Source organism: Gallinula chloropus, assembly GCF_964237585.1.
Source record: "Gallinula chloropus genome assembly, chromosome: 2".
NCBI classification, from domain to species: Eukaryota; Metazoa; Chordata; class Aves; order Gruiformes; family Rallidae; genus Gallinula; species Gallinula chloropus.
In genome coordinates this window covers 42,541,359-42,558,800 of record NC_140086.1, presented here as the reverse complement: position 1 = coordinate 42,558,800, position 17,442 = coordinate 42,541,359, and the positions used below count along the sequence as shown (strand labels likewise).

Sequence of the window (17,442 nt, the reverse complement as noted above, 5' to 3'; positions counted from 1 at the left end):
AGACCAACAAAACCTCTTCCCATAAAAGAATAAAAAGCAACCGCTTTAGTTATAGGAAGCAGTAGATAAGGTTCATAAGGTACAGTGGCAAATAACTTGAGAATTTGAATTCTAATTATCTTCAGAGGAATATATCGAGCGTGCTGGCATCCAACTTGTCTTTTGTTCTGCTGTAGAAGAGGCAAATGTAATATAAGTTGATTTAATAGTTCAACATATCCTCCCCTTGCCAAAATTCAGAAGGATATAGATAATAAGTTTCATCCTGTTTTCATTTTAATACAAAAATATGTCAATTTTCCACATCTTCCAAAAGCTCAATCTTACCCTAGTGTCACCTAGTTTTCAGTATTCAGTACTCCAGAGGTGGTTCTCCAAGAGAAATCAGAATTAGTAACATTTCCTATGGCACAAAAGCAAGTTTCATTTACAGATTTGTTTGCTCCAAGAAGATAATTTTGAGTCCAGGGTGTATTCAAGGAAAAGAGGCTGGCAGTTTCTGTTGCAAGACCACCGATGCAAGTAAAGATCCTCTCTAGTAATGAGCCAACTTATAAAATAATGGCCAAAATAACAATGTTTTCATACTGCAGTTTTGTATTTCTTATTTACTGATGGTCTCATTTTTTTCTGAGATAGAAGAAAAGATATAAAAATATATTTTTTTTTTGCTGTTGAGAATTAAAACACTAGGAATAATGAATCGATTCACAGTTGGAATTACTTCTTTCTTAGGTGACATTGCAACATCTAAAGAGCAAGAAAACACTGAATTTTCCAGCAAACGCATGGCTGTCAAAGAACCGTGATGATAGAGATTTTCTGTGTGAACTTCCAGTAGTAGAAGCTGGAAAACCTATGTACCCAAGTATGTGTGTGCTTCAGAGTTACATGGTTACATATATATTGGTGACCTGGTTTTCAGTGTTAGTGTAATCTGAATTATATTCCATTTGCTGTACATTCATAAATGTGGATTTTTCAATCTTGAAAACAGATAGACTGATTTCTGCAGAATATATCCCAGCAAATGAATTACAAATCAAACTTCACTGGCATTGTTTCCATTAGGCTAGATTAGCAGGAAAATGAATCGTCATTACACATAACATATTTTCTTCTTTTGGCTCCTTTTGGAAGTTGTTTTATACCATGTTTATGTCTACACTGGTGACTTGGAGCAAGCCAATACAGATTCTGCGGTTTATTTGTGTATCTATGGAGAAAGAGGAGATTCTGGTCTAAGACTTCTGCATAAATCTGGTGTGCCAGTGACGTTTCATAGAGGAATGGTAAGTCTGAAAAACAATTTGCTTCGCTAGTGCTGATCTCCTCTCTTAGGTGTACAGTGATAGAGCCCGAGGGAATGGTATGAAGCTGCGGCAGGGGAGGTTTAGGTTGGATGTTAGGAAGAGGTTCTTTACTGAGAGGGTGGTCAGGCACTGGAACAGGCTCCCCAGGGAAGTGGTCACAGCACTGAGCTTGACTGGGTTCAAGAAGCATCTTGATGATGCACTGTCACATGCTCTGACTTGGCTGGCCCTGCAGCCAGGAGTTGGACTTGATCGTTATTTGATCCCTTCCAAATCAGGTTATTCTATGATTCTATGATAACTAAGTAACTTTTGCAGATCTTAACAGGGTCCTAATAAAAAAATCACAGAGGTTTAGCCAAATAATTTTTAAGAATGAACGAAAATGATTTCCTATTGATTCAGGAATGACTAGAATAAGTGAAAACATGGGCTGGAAAAGGGGAAGAAAAACATTTTGAAGAATGCCCTACCTAGGATGTTGATGAGAGCTGCCTATGAATTCAAAACATATTCTATTGACGTATGAGTTACAGCTGGCTCTAAATAAGTATGTAGAATCCAAGTTCCATGATTTCAGATCTTAGTAGGACTGTTTGTTCAGTATTTCTTTTAATGGATAATAGTATAGAATCATGATTAAAACAGGACAGATTTAAAGTAATTTTCCTTTCAATTACCTCCTATCTCCCTCATAAGGAAAATATACATCAGCCTGATTTTCTGCAGTACTGTATAGTTGAATTTCAGGAACTATGGAATTTAATCTTCGCTCTACCACTAGCATTCTTATGACCTTCTGTTAAGCCTGTTTCTTCCCTTGTGAGCTATTGTGAATTATCATTTGTGTGTCTAACGAATGGTATCAAACTGTTAGTGGAACACTTAATTAGAAATTAAAAAGCAGTATCTAAAATGAGAAGCATAAGAATAACCTACTGGCAAACTTCAGAGGTATCCATGCTATCTTAAAAAATATATTTTACACTGTTACTAATGTATTAGATATAAAGTTCTGTTGAAATTCAGAATTTAAGTGCAGTTTTCTGGGTGGATTATTATAACCAGACTGATAGTAAATTCAGCACATTATTTATGCAGAGGTTAGGGGTGGTTCAAAGTTCACTTTCATAGAATCATAGAATCACAGAATGGTTTGGGTTGGAAAGGACCTCAAAGATGATCAAGTTCCAACCCTCCCAGCCATGGGCAGGGAAGCCTATCACTGGATCAGGCAGCTCAAGGCCCCATACTTTATTATGGAAATAGGTAAATGGCACAGTTGATTGTAGGAGAGGCAGAGCAGGGCTTGGGATATATCATTTTACAACAGAGACAGTTGAATGCAGACTTGAACAATTTGATTTCATCCCTGCCACAGATATTCTACATGATACTAGGCAAAGCACTGAAAGCAAAGTTTCTCTGAGTGACCACTTTTTGTGTGCCTCTGTTCTGCTGCCTAACCACTTGAACTTTTCTGAGCAACCATAGCTGTAACTGAGGTTTGTTCAAAGACAATTCTGCTTTGGACATAGTAAGCTCTTTGAAATGCTAAATATGCCGATAAACTAAGCCCTCTATTTCTCAGCTGAGCACCCAAACTGCTTTGCATCTTTGACAGCTTTCGGCAATAATCTGTGCATTAACTGGATAGGTAAAATGAAACATTATGCAGATGGCCTTTCAATAAATAGATTTCAGCATTTGCAGAAAACTGGGGTACTATTGAAAAAGTGCAAAAGTGAAGTCACTGGGGAAATCAGTTCTGCTTCACTGAACTGTTTTGGGTGGTTGCAGTAAATAATGCATAGAGTCATAAAGATAATGAAGATAAAAAGAAGTATTAAAAAGCTACAGTCCTGCCTGTGCACGATTTGAGGCAGGGATCCTTCAGAGAGGATAGCTTGCGATCATATATTACATATACACAAGGGAGAACTAAAGTTGCACAGCCAGTCTCAGTTCTGCCATTTGCTAAGGACTGAGAACTGTAGGGATATGAATTTTCCAGCGTAGATCTTTCCTTCATCTTCCTTTTACTGAGAAACGTGTCCTGGACTCTTAACGTTTAGAGAGAGAAAACCATATGCTGTTTATTGTGACAGAAAATTACCAACCTGAACCTTTCACCTGATCAGCTTCAGGCTTCTATGAAAACAATCTTTGCCAACGGTAAGCACAAGCCTAAATGAACAGCAAGGGGAAAACAGCATGTCAGATTTCAGTTTCTTCCAGCAGAATAAAGTGTAAGTAGAGGAGGTGAGGTCAACAAGAGAAAAGGAGGAGAAAGCCTGTATTTTAAACAAATATCCACAAAGGGAATAATAGCTTTAACTGGTTCTCACCTAGAGAAGAATAATTGTAGTTGGTGATGCTTTGAAACAATAGTGAAGGGATGAGTGCAACATTTTGGATGATGGCTGAAAAAGTCAATTTATTTGGGGTTACTACTACAGTGTGATTGTCATTGTGTTTTTTCATTTACTCTGATACATAATCAAAAGACGTTTAACTTTTCATATCCAACCACTTTGAACACAGTCCAGCTGTCATTAAAGACAGCAGGAATCTTTGTACCTTGTAAGAATGAATCAGGCTTTTAAAATACTTCAACTTTCAGACTTTCTTAGAGGTGGCAAATTGTGGAGTGCTGTCTCCCCTGTCCTCTAGATCAATGCTTTTGAAGTGGAAGCTGTATCTCTTGGAAAACTGCAGAAGGTGCTGTTGCGCTGTGAGGCTAATGCCAAGGCCCAGTATTGGTACTGTGAGAAAGTCATCGTCAGAGAAGCTGAGAACAACTCTGAATATGTTTTCAATTGTGAAAGGTAATTACACACACACAAAAAATCTTAAATATATGTCACCAACAGTATTATATCAATAAATGTGCTAAATATGAATTTTCCAGGAAGAGAGAAATTTTAATTATATTGCAGTTTCACAACAAATTCACAAAATTTGTTGTTCTGGAACAGATTACATGATTTAATAATGTATGGTCCATGTCAAAGGTCAAGTGCTTACACTGTGACTGTTAGTAGGTTGTGCAGTGCAGCCTTGTCATACAAAGGTCAGTGCTATAAGTGGGACTGAACTATTTAAGAAGGAAATACAAAGCACACAAGAAGATTGTAAGTTAAAGTATATTTATAGATGAGAAAGACAACAGATATGCCATCCAGAAGTAGCTTTAACTTTCTTTATGAAAAAGAGCATTGCTAGAGGGAAAAATGTAGTGTCCAGAAGTCAGACTCATTTTGTGGTTGTTCAATTTAAGTTATTAAACTAGCATCCTCAAAGCCAATTGAAATGCATTGCCTTTGCAGATATATTACACTAATCACACAATTGGGGTTTCCATTTTAGCAGCTCATCTTGTGAGTACATGTATCATCTGAGTGAAGTGTGGAGAAACAATGTGACCATGTGATGTCAGTAGAATTAACTCAAATTAATGAATTAATTAAATCAATAGAATTTAATATATATTATTTAATAAATGTGGAATGCCTAGTTGTTTTTCTTCTGTATTTTTATCAATTTGTTACATAGGAAATTTGCCAGGTCCTGCACTTGAGTCACAACTGCCCCATGCAATGCTGCAGGGCTGGGGAAGAGTGGCTGGAAGGCTGCCCTGTGACAAAGGACCTGGGGCAGTTTGTCCTTAGCCATTTGAATATGAGCCAAAAGTGTGCCCAGGTGGCCAGCAGCATCCTGGCTTACATCAGAAATAGTGTGGCCAGCAGGACAGGGGAAGGGATGGTCCCCCTGGACTCAGCACTGGTGAGGCTGTGCTTTGAGTACTGTGTTCAGTTTTGGGCCCCTCACTACAAAAAGGACACTGAGGTGCTGGAGCGTGCCCAGAGAAGGACAAAAAAGCTGGTGAAGGGTCTAGAGCACAAGTCTTATGAGGAGTGTCTGAGGGAACTGTGGGGGGTTTAGCCTGAAGAAAAGGAGCCAGAAGGGAGACCTTATTGCTCTCTACAGCTCCCTGAAAGGAGGCTGTAGCTGGGTGGGTGTTCACCTCTTCCCCAGGTAACAAGTGATAGGACAAGACAAACAGCCTCGAGTTACACCAGAGGAGGTTTAGATTGGGTATTAGGAAAACTTTCTTCATGGAAAGATTTGTCAGTCACTGGAATAGGCTGCCCAGGGAAGTGGTTGTGTTGGCATTCCTGGAAGTACTTAAAAGATGCATAGATGAGGTGCTTAGGGACATGGTTTAGTGGTGGACTCGGCAGTGCTACATTAACAGTTGGACTTAATCAACGGTCTTTTCCAACATAAACATTCCTGTGATTCTATAATCTTGCCACTCTTTGCGTCAAATCCTCAAAAATGGGAATAAAGATGCTCTCTCACCTTTATACAACTCTGTAAACCAGATATTTCTTCAATGTGTTTAAATAGTACTATAAGACTGAGAATTTCTCTGGAGTAGATTTGGATACAGACCAGCTGTTTGTTGATAGCTGTGGTTGCTAAAAATTATAGGTAAAATTTCCTAACAGAGAAATGAGGTCAGCTGCCTCCCTCAGTCATGAAGAATCAACTCTGTGTCATAGCCATCCTCAGTGGGTTACACAGCTTTGGGACAATGCACGTCAGTGTCCTTTCTGTACTAACTCTGTAATAATTGTTCAGCAACAGACACTATCAAGAAGGAAAAAGGTTTGGTTTATTTTTTATTTCATTCAGAACTTCTACAAGGAAGTACTTCACTGAAAAAGGGTTAAAACAGGTCAGTGGTGGTGGTTAGGACAGTTTGTTGGCCAAAATATAAAGCTGAAACATTGTGCTCTATTCAAGGAGAGAGGAGGGTTTTTTCTTGAGAAATCTCTCCATTTTATGAATATTCAGTCTCATGGATTTATTTTACATTGATACTTTATCATCCAGGGTATAAACTAATCATTGAGGGTTTTTTCCACATTTAGCAAAGGAAAAATAAGCATTTATCTGACTTGAAAATCTGATAATAGTTGCTGAACATCCAACAGCTCTCATTGCATTTCAGTTACATAGTATGTGTTAGTTATAGGCTGATACGTAGCATTTTGGATTGCTGGATACCTGTGCAGTCAGGTTTTAGCAGAAAGAGTGTAAGAAAGTAGTTGTCAAGTAAGACAAAATTTATTTCTTAGGGACTAGTTCTTATATGAATGGGCCTGTTAATGTTTTCAAGGAAAAAAAAAAAAAAGAGGAACCTTTAAAAGCTGCTCTGGACTCATCCTGCCCAGCTTATACTGGATTCTCAAGAGGCTTTGTAGAAGATTGAGTGGTTTAGGTCATTCCTGGAGAGTCCATGGGCGTGGACCAAGTAAATACAAAGTAGCAACAACTGAATCCAACAACAATTTCCTGATGATTTTTTTTTTCCTGTGGAAAAACTACCTGATTTTTTACAAAGCAGGAAGAAACTAAAAAAGTCGGTAGTTTCAAAATTACCTGTAGCCCAGAGTAGCTCGACTAAGAAGCCTAACCAACTAACTTCTACCTTTGTTTGTACTGTTTGAGATTCATCTATCTCTCGTCAATTAGTAGGAGTAATAAGGAAGAACAATATTTTATTCCATCTTTGCTTTTAACACTGAATTTTGATTTTAAGAACTGCTGTGATACATACAAATTATAGTTAGCACTCAATGAATAGTACTGGAAAAATGTTCTGTGCCATATTCCTCTGTTTAGTTACACAAATAAGTAAAGTCATCTCACATGAATCTCTTAATCTGACACAGAAATATTCTACACCTACAGAGCTCTTATGTTTGCACAAATAAAATTCTTTGTTGGGTCAAATAATTTCTACTTTAATATCCATCAAATGAAATACTGAAATGTTAGAGGTAGAGACACTTTTCTGTTACATATATTCAGTATGAAAATAAGATGTGGATCATTGAGTTATATCATAATATTGTGGAGAAAAATTGATTCCTACCTGCTTTCTTATTTTCTTTCTTATTCTTAGGTGGCTTCCGTTTATGTCCCAAGGTGTAATTCATTCAGAAATTGTGCTGTACCCTCAAGGTAAGGGCTACTGTAACATCATGAAAATGAGATCATTAAGTTTTTTCCTGTGAAGAAATCTGGGTTGAATTTACACTTTAAATATCAGAGTTAACTGTTTTGTGGCTTACTGTGTTATATTTCTGAGATAATACATTTTGTGTTTGCATTGTTTAATGAGTATATGTGATAATGATAAAGGAATGAATGAGAAGAAAAGTTTTCTTGTATCGGCTAGAAGCACAGAATGTCTCATCTCTTATTTCAAACCTTTTATTTAATGTTAAATGATAGAACCTTTATTAACTGTTTCTCTTTTTTTTGCAGAATTTCAAATGAATCAACATCTGAAAGTGCAAGAAGCAAATGGTAAATGCTGCTGTAGTCCTCTGTCTTTAACGAAGACTGTTTCTGTTTCAGAACTAATTGCTTTGCGCATTTGTTGCCATTTGTATTTATTTTAAAACATTAATTGCAGCACACTATTTGAATATTTTAGTAAACTCTGAACTTCAGTTTTTAATTTAAACAATAAATCACTTTATTTATGCTGTCTTTTTATTCTGTAATTTTTCTTTCCATAATGTTAATTTTCTCTCTGTTGGCTTGAAAATTCGTATTTTTCTAATACTTATTGGTGATCTATCTTAATTTCCATTTTTTTTTATTTAACATTTTAAACCACAATTCTTTCTCCTGGGCTATATATAGTTTTCTTCTCACTATTAGTTTTTAATTTTCTGTTTTACCTGTGATTTGTTATTTGTTCAGCTTGACTTTTCTGTCCTTGCAACCAGCACAGATTAAATTACATTTCTTAATAACACATAACATTTTCTGAGCTGTGAGAAGTGCTTCATGCTGTAGGTTGAAAATTAATTTAGACGCGGTTGGGAGAAAGTTTGAAAGCGTTTATTCATAATTTATTTTATTAAGCAAGATATCCATGAAGATCCAAATACCTTGTCTTAAGTAGTGTCCCTATGGCAAATAGTGCTAAAATTTGTATCCACTTTTTTAACAGATTATATTCAAATGCCATCCTATTACAGGCTTTATTATGAATCACAAGTATCCTTCTCCTTCCTTTATGTGCCTTTTTCATAAGACGTTCATTTTCTAACTGCCCATCACTCTTGGTGCTGTTCCGCCTGCCTCACTTCTGCAAGGTCTGCACCCACAGATCCTCAGGCTGCTCAGACCTTTCTGCACCTGGACAACCACACTCTCTTATTTAAGCTGTACTTGTCTGCTTGCACAGTAAAAGTTGCAGCAGATAAAAACTGCCCCATAAACCTAACAAAATATGACAAAGGGTGCGAGTAAACTAAATTGATGTCCAACCAGCTTATCTTTAGTGGCGATGGGCTTGGTCTTGCGGTGAATATCTTGTTCACAGCACTCTCACCCTGACCCTGGGAGAGAAATGCCCAGAAATGTTGCTTAGCTTTGTCATTGACAAAACTTACTCTCTGTCAAAACAGACCTGTTTCCTAGCAATGCAAGGTGCTTCTATTACAAATGTCTCAGAGTCTGGTAGCCGAAAGCATATGCACCAAATAGCCTTTTGTTTGGGGCACTTGCTGAAATATGGAACAGGGGGAAGGCAACTGGAATTTGGGTATCCTACAGCTACAGCAACTGCTCTGATTACTGTTGAGTGGTTGATTTGAGATTTTATTCACCTATCCTTTTCTCATGGGCTTTTAAAAAAGATCTAATTTTTATTCTGTACCAGATTTTTTAAAAAACATAACTATTTCTCTGGGCAGTAGAAATTTCTAGTGTGTTGTACTGGTTTTAATATTCTAGAAAAGGAAAAAAAGAACAAAATTTCTAGAAATTCATATGTGGTAAGGTGTCACTTTCTGACGCCCCTTGGGGATGTACTTGGCATCAAGTTGCACCTTTCCTCCATGTATTATAAATGAAAGTCACTTAAACATCTATTCTGGGTTGTCCTCTCCTCAATTTGTATTCCTATTCAGCTGTTAAGTAATAAGAATATTTGTATTCTGCCTCATCAGAAAAAAACCTAGCTTTTTATTCCAAAAAGAATGAGCATTTCGTATTTGTAATCTTTACGGTTTCCAGCTTCTATTCCAGTACAGGAATGCCATGAGGATTTCTGGCATCAGAGATCAGAAATTATAGGATTCTTCTCCTACACCCACATTGTCCTTCAAACACAAAGTCCCGTCTGTTTCCTAAAAAAGCCTCAAAGTCAATATTGAGGACTGCAGAGTAAAACTCTTTCCTATAATATTTTTGGGGACGTTTTACTGTGACAGTTGTACTTGAGTGCAAAATATTTTACTGTTACTACACTTGTCCTTTGGAAGCAGGAGTCGAGCTGGAATATACACTCTCAAGAGTACCAACTGTGTTGCTTAACAAAAGAGAGACTTGGAGGATAGAATAGAACAGAACGGAACACGCCATCAAAACCGCCTGATGTACAATAAGTCAGACAATGAACAATTTCAAAAGAAAATACATTTTGCCTGCTTTAAAACAAATATTTGTTTCTGAACAATTTTTGAATTTTTATGAGTACCGGGTCATATCTTCTCCTTTATCTGCACCACACTTCATATGCACTTGGAAATAGAATTATCCTTATTTTCCAGTCAAATTGTCCAAATGAACTTAATATTTAAGGAATTAATATTATATTGTCAGAAAATGGAAGAGGCTGGGTTTTTTGGTAGATGAGCTCTGCAGGGACCTTCTGCCTTATGCTCTTGTTTCCAGTCTGTGCATAGAAGCTTTTCATCCTTCTAATTGATGCTGATTCTTTTTTAGCCTGGTGCCGTGGTTCTTCTCCCAAGACATTGTCTCTGTAGAGGAAGCTGTGAGGATGCAAATTTTCAAATATACACAAAAAAGTTTTTTACAAGCTGGAGACTGAATTCTTTTAGGGGAATTTGATCGTTCACTTCCTTTATGGAATCATAGAATGGTTTGAGTTGGAAGAGATCTTTAAAGATCATCTCGTCCACACCCCTGGCATGGACAGGGACATCTTTCACTAGATCAGGTGGCTCAAATCACCATCCAACCTGACCTTGAACACTTCCAGGGATGGGGCATCCACAAGATCCAAAAATTTCTTCCTTATGTCCTATCTAAATCTATTCTCTTTTAGTTTAAAGCCATTTCCCCTTGTCTTCTCACTACCAGCCTTAGTAAGTCTTTGCCTTTCTTATAAGCCCCCTTTATATATTGAAAGTCTGCAACAACGTGTCCTCAGAACATTTTCCTCTTCATACTGAACAGCCACCTTTCTTCACAGAAGTGTTCCTCTCAGCCCTCTGATTATTTTAATGGCCCTCCTCTGGGTCCTGCTCTAACAGCTCCATGTCTTTCTTGTACTGGGGACCCCACAGCTGGATGTAGTACTCTGGGTGGGATTTCATGAGAGCTGTGTAGAGGGGGAGAATCACCTGCCTCAACCTTTTTGCTAAGTTTGATTAATCAGGCCAAATGAGCTGTTGTTGTTTCCTGAATTGCCAGCTGTGTATTTTGTGTATTTAAAAGTCGATCACCTTCCAAAACCAGGACTCAAGCAGACATCAAAAGTTTGGAAAAGAGGAGATCTAACTTCCTGCTCCAATTCAGTCTTTGTGGGGCAAATTACTGAGGGATAATGGGTCTAGCCCAAGATAAATATTGCTGTCAGGCAACAGATTTAATTCATGCAGGCATTACCAGACAGCTTTCTATTAATAAAACTGCAGTGTACACTGTGTCATTTATTTATAAGATGACTGTGGGCTGGTATTTCATTTGTTGTTTGCCTTACACATAATAAATTTAAGTCACTAAGTGGAACTTGTTTCATACAGGCAAAAGCTACAATGAAAAGAGGATTGGTGAGCATGAGATCCCAGCTTTTCAGATGTAGAAATGCATTTTCTAATTATTAATTGTTCTTTTATAAAGTAAGATTTATCTTAAGCTGCTTTCAGATATTTAAAAAGCATGTTTGCATTGTATGGGAGCAGAGATGACATTTTAGTATCAGGAAAGCTTTATATAAAATGATTTTCTCAAGAGTCTTTGTTTAGTGTCAGATTTTTCTCTAAAACCTTTTTTTTTCTTCATGCTCATCTCAAAGTCATGCATTCACCTAGGGTGCAAAAAGGGCTCGTATTGGTGTGTCACATCAACGTAAAAGGAGAGGAAATTCTACTTAATTAGGATGCTTTGATACTTTTTCTTGTTGCAGTTCTTGGTTATACATGTTACCTGAATGCTGAAGATTGCGCTTTTTCCACAGTGACCCACAGGGTTAATGCTAGAAATCTCACTAGACACTGTGTTCATATTTCCAGCTTAATATGCTGGAAACTACTAAATCTTTAAGGTTGCACAACTTGCCTGAGATGAGTTTGAATGATGTAGCATTTAGCCAACCTTCTGCTGCCTCTCGCATCGCTTTTAGGTGTATAGTTGCAGTCCCTGGTCTAAAGTATGCATTTATAGCTTTCGTGTAACTTGCCACATGCCAGTAACAGTTATAGAAACATTTTGATTTTATTTTTTACTTTACAGAAGGGGACTGGAAGATTACTGTAGTCACTGGGGATTTTGAAGCAGCTGGCACAACAGCAACAGTATCCCTCTATGCTTATGGAGAAAACAAAGCGTCTGGTCCTATTATTTTGGGATCTGGGAAACATCAGCTGTTTAATCCCAACAGTGAAGACACATTTAAGGTATAGTATGGCACTTATACAAGCACTGGAGAATTCAAAACATATGCAAAATAGCTTTTCTCAAAACAGGATAGTAACAGTATTAAAAAGGACTCAAAGCGATATGTAAGGATCATTAAGGATTTCTGAGGGAGTGAGATTTGAATCAGCAAATGTATTCAGAGCTGTGTCAAGCAGACATGCCTCTCAGAATCTGCTTCCTATCTGCATCTGCCTGATGTGCTTGTTTTAACTAGACATGCGTTTGCAGAGCTAGAAAAAACTTTCTTTGTCCGTTCTTTGTGTTGATGTAATAATAGAGTCCTGGCTATGGCTTGTGTTGCATATCCATCTTTGGAAGTGTCCACTGTGAGTTCTTCCACGGGTTTCCTCAGGCTTCCACTGCAGGGTGCTGTCATGCAAACCTTTTCTTGAAGAAATTAAGAAGGAAAGAGGATGTGTCTGGGGCCTAGAGTGAAATCATACTCAGTAGGTTAACTCAGGTGATTTATACTAGTGATGTCCTACTCCTCCAACAAACAGCGAGATTTCTCTCTTCTTTAAGAGACCTCTGAGAGGTGCTTCAAAGAATGGCATAGGACCTCTCCAAGACTGTATGATTCCTACAATTTCCTCTAGTTCCTATAGTTCCTGAGGAATGTACCTGTTGCAATTTTTACAATGGCTATATGTTACTTAAGTTGAAATAATTTATGCATAATAAACTGATGATGGTGAATCAGTGACAGATAGAAGAGGCAGTTTCTCTGTTGGGTGGGGGTTTGTTGTTTGTTTTCCAGTTACAAATGTAAACATGTAATTTCTTGCAGAAACAAGTCAATAGCAGTCTTGCCTTAGTGTTTATTTAAGTTGAAAGTAAGTTGGTTAAAGTTTGCAGATGATGTTGGTTTAAGATTATCTCATATCAAAACAGGAAAGTGAAATCAGTGTTTATCTGAAGGCCAAATTTAAGTGCTCCTTTTCAAATGATTCTGTCTGGATGATCATCTTGGATATTTATCCAACTAATTAATGCTGTCTGACAGCAAGTTCTTCCTCATGTATTCAGTTTGTTGAGGGAATCACCCAGAACATTTTTTTTCCTTCTCTTTGGAAGAACACTGTGTTTCTCAAAGCATCATTTTTATTCCCCCCAGCATCAGAGCAAGACCTGATATCTGGAAAAGAGCTCTGATGATCTGTTGCTATCCACACTAACACCCAGGCTTAGGTCTTCTACACTGTAGCTAAGTCTTTGTGCCCGATTTTTTTCTTTACTGAAATACCACTGAAAGCCTGGAAGAGGCTTGGAGGCCAGGCAGAGCACTCTGATGCAGTTTAAGTGGAATGAATGTGGGCTGAGGAGTACCACTTAAACCTTTTACTGAATCTAATAGTGTAATCAAACTTTTAAGTTCATGTTCAATGAGACCTTTAAACTTTAGAGGTTCTTGAGGAGGCTTCTTCCTGAATTCTAACACCACCATCAAAGCTTCAAGGTTGACCAGATTCCTGTCCATCCATTATTTATCAAAATGGCTTCTTTAACTGTCAGTCAGTGCAGATCAATGGGAAGAGAAAGAAAAGAATGGACAAAGCTGGGTTTTTTTGCTTCCTTTGCCCACATTTACCCCCCCATAACTTCTAATTTAATACGGTAGCTGAAGTTTTTGTTAATCCAAAAGAAAGCTGTATTTTCCAAATATTTCTGAACTTTGTAAGTCTGCAGTCTTCCAACAGTAGGATCACAGTGTAATAACACCAATATTGTGAAATACTATGGAGTTGCAGAAAACTTGGACAGCCCATGTTGCGTTCTGCTATGCTAGTTTTGGTCTGTTAAGTATATTGGGGAAAATCTTGACTGAATGGGCCAAGATTTACAGCCTTTGTGTAGGAATGTGCTGCATGGTTGAAGATTCTTCTAAACTCCAGGTAACCTTTTTTATTTTTTGAAGAAAGTGCTAGCTGTTGCAGGGAGATGCAAGACTTCAACCTAATATAATGGAAAAAATAAATTGTATCCCACAAAAACAATCAAAATACCATCTCATTTCAAAATCCCTTCGGTCACAGATATAATCATAAGAAATGACAGAAAAATGATCCACAGGAAAAGAATGAGACAAAACTGTACTGAATTATCTTAATAAAAATCAAGAATAGTAGGCTGATAGAAAGCACAGTTAACCATATGGTAACTTGGATAAGTAAATAATGGATATTCAGTAATGTTAAAAATAATAAAATAATGAAGTTATTAAAAACTGAATAAATCAGGTTTTCATATACTCCTGAGATATTGTTGCTTACCTAAAATCTGATTTTGACATTGCTTTCATTGCTGCATACAGCCGGTGTAACGTCATTAAGTTTGGCTCTCTCTGATTAAGTTTTGTGTAAATTAGATTAAAAATTGCTTGACTTCCAATGTAATGCAGGTAGAATGTAACAAGGCTGTTGCCCTTGGAGATGTCTGTATGATGGTAACACGGGAAAGTCACCAAAGGTAACTAATTTACACTTGTGTGACGGGGAGAGTTCTTGTTTCTGACTGGAGTCTTGGGTTCTAGGTTCTCACAAGATGGTTGTGTACAAACTGCACTATATTTCCCATTACATCTTAGCAATTTTTCCTACCAGATGGGAAAGTCAGGGATGAACAATATGGGAATGGGAAAGAAAAGGAATTTAAATTTGATGGATTTCCCTTTCTGCTCAGTAATTTTTCCTGTGTGTACAAAGAAACTACTTCTAGGCTATGGTTTTCTGCTTCTGTTACTATTCAGGCATAGTTTTTAGGACATAATTTTTCTGTTGAGAGCCATTCCTCCTCCAACAGAGGGATATCAATCTACAATAAGTTACAGAACTGTGATCTATTTCCTGCGTTTTCCTCTTGTGTCATCACAGTCCCAGAGTATTTCTCAGTATTTCAAAAATACTGATTTTGGCAGTATGTTGAGTTGCTCAAGACACTGAAGCTTTAATTATATTGTCAACTTTATTACCCAGAGCCCTGTATGTTGCATAGTCACTCTTTGAAACATGGAAAATTACCTCTTAAGAGTGTAGGTACAGTTTGATAAAGAATTTTTTTTAATAAGATTTCTTTCAATGTTTGGCTGTGCCAAATATTCCCTTCAGTGTTAAAGAGAACTAGGCAGAAGACTTTAAGCCTATTACCTCCCATAAAAGCCAACAATGTCCTCTCCTTTTTCTATTACCTCAATGCAGAATAATTCCACACCTTTAGGTACAAGTTCACTAATAATGAAATCAGTAAAACCACTGACTGGTTCAGTAGGTCTACTTTCAAAATAGTGAGAGTGGCAGGACCTAGCACCTCCTTAACAAGACTTCTTCCATCCTTTCTTTTGTAAATTTAGTTCATTATCAGTTCCACAATCTCTTTAGGGCAGTGTTGATCTTGCTCATCTCAACACATTTTCAAGTTTATCTACCTTAAATAACACTAGATTTAGTTATTAGGAGTGCTGGATTTTTTTCCTAAAACAATCTTCAAAATCTTCACTTTAACTATATGTTAATTGAGTAGTTGGTGGTTGTCTTTGTAAGGAAGATAGTTGTTCCATGTTTGCAAACATGGGAAATGGTGTATGCATGATGTTTTAGGAGAATTGGAAACTGGAATCCATCACCAGTGTGACAATTTGCTGCTCAAGCCCATTTCTTTAGCTTGTAAAGTTGATGCCCTATTCAGTTACACTGTTTAAGTTTCTTCATCAGAATAAACAGTTGTTTAAACACTGTCACAGCCTTTTAAGGCAAAATGCCAGACATTAATATAGACAGATGAAAAGTAGGGCTCCTACTAATGCTTATGAATAATCTTCCTGTGATGAGGCTGTTACAGTGTTAAATCCAGCCTTTTTCCTTCCAGTCACATGTACCTTGTTTGTAAAGAATTGTGTTCATCAGGTATGCCTTACGCTGTTCTGCATCACACAGAGGCTTTATACTTGGAAGTTTATCTGTTGTTTTACATTTTGGCTATGAGTAGTTTTAAATAATCTATGCATTAATAATTGACACACCTTCCATCAGTCAGCCCTATGGACTGTAAGAATCTGCCATGTCTCACGGCGTGTCTTTCATTCCTTGTACCCTGGATCCCTATTCATTCTTTCATCCATCAAAACTCAGATCTCTGAAGGAAAATGAGAAGTAGTGGGGAGAAAACCAAATGCTATAAAAATAGGTTGAAACAAATCCATTTTCATGCTTTTTCTCCCATTGTTAAAATAAAAGAGCCTGTAATGAGCTCAGTGAGAATTCTTCCCAAGAGAGAAGATTGCAGAAGTGACCGCAAGCACTAATGTAGCTATCCACTCTCTTAACCATGGGACTGCTGATGCCTAAAAGCCGGGCATAGCTTGTGTCCTGCTATTTTCCAGCTGTTCCTGTTTGCTATTATGACCATTTAGGTCCAGAAACAGTTGAATGAAACTTAAAGAAACCCAGGCTTTAGTCAGATATGCTTCAGGCAGCATAAAGCAGTCATACTGCTGGCTTTAGCTCCACTTGAAGCTGTTCGTCTCTCTATGAAATGCATGTGATAACAACATGAATCTCATTCCTTACTGAGATAAAAGGAAGAAGTATGTAAAACAATCTCCATCAGCTACAGGCTGTGCAAGAAGCAAAATTTAGTTTGTTCCAACAGCATAGAAGGGTTGTACAGAGCTCACAATCTTTGAGAAAACCACAATTCAGTGTTATAGAATCAACAGTCAAAAGGAGAGTAAATCAGAGATTTAGCCGTACTCCTAGATGGTGGAGTGAGGTGACAACTCTGTACCTTTTCTTAAATGAATCTTCATGTGTCTTTAGACTCTTTGAAGCCCTATTATGTGCCCACCAGCATAATCTTTCTTATCATGCATCACTTTCTTCTGCAATAAGGCCCACTTGTCCAATCACAACATCGTTCTGTTGGCATGATGTACAAGCATGTGATGAAGGTTAAGTAGACATTTTCTTACATGGTCTTACCTTTGTTTAGCTTTCTTACAGCCAGAGCTAGGCTGTATTCCAACTAACTTCCTATGGTAGGCAGTGTTTTTAACTCCCCACCTAAGCACTGTGTAAAGTTTCAAATCCATTAAAACACTCCTGATCTGACTTGGGAAAGCACAGATCACTCAGAAAAACCTCAGATATAAGTGACTACATTCTTCTAACATGAGATTTTTGTGCTTTGTTTCAAGAACTGACATTCTGATACCATAAATACTTGGTTTTGACGTAATTTATTTAACCACACAGTAGAAGAAAAGCTATCCTAGAGTTTTAATGCTATTCCTAAAGCATTTTCCCATTTGTTGTACTTGAGAGTGGAAAAAAAAAAGCTGCCTGTTGGTGCCATTAGTTTAGCAGGTAACAACAATGTG

At 37.4% G+C, this 17,442-nt stretch overlaps 1 protein-coding gene across 1 annotated transcript in view; it reads left to right on the top strand.

The window, feature by feature from the left end:
- Positions 1 to 17,442, top strand: part of RP1 (RP1 axonemal microtubule associated) — a gene marked incomplete at both ends in the record, with an annotated part of 177,366 nt that overhangs the window by 50,832 nt on the left and 109,092 nt on the right. The window contains 6 exons of the mRNA XM_084260605.1: positions 736 to 868; positions 1,141 to 1,292; positions 3,987 to 4,141; positions 7,291 to 7,349; positions 7,656 to 7,697; positions 11,886 to 12,049. Of these exons, the coding sequence (XP_084116731.1) occupies positions 736 to 868; positions 1,141 to 1,292; positions 3,987 to 4,141; positions 7,291 to 7,349; positions 7,656 to 7,697; positions 11,886 to 12,049 (705 nt within the window). The remainder of the gene's footprint in view (positions 1 to 735; positions 869 to 1,140; positions 1,293 to 3,986; positions 4,142 to 7,290; positions 7,350 to 7,655; positions 7,698 to 11,885; positions 12,050 to 17,442) is intronic.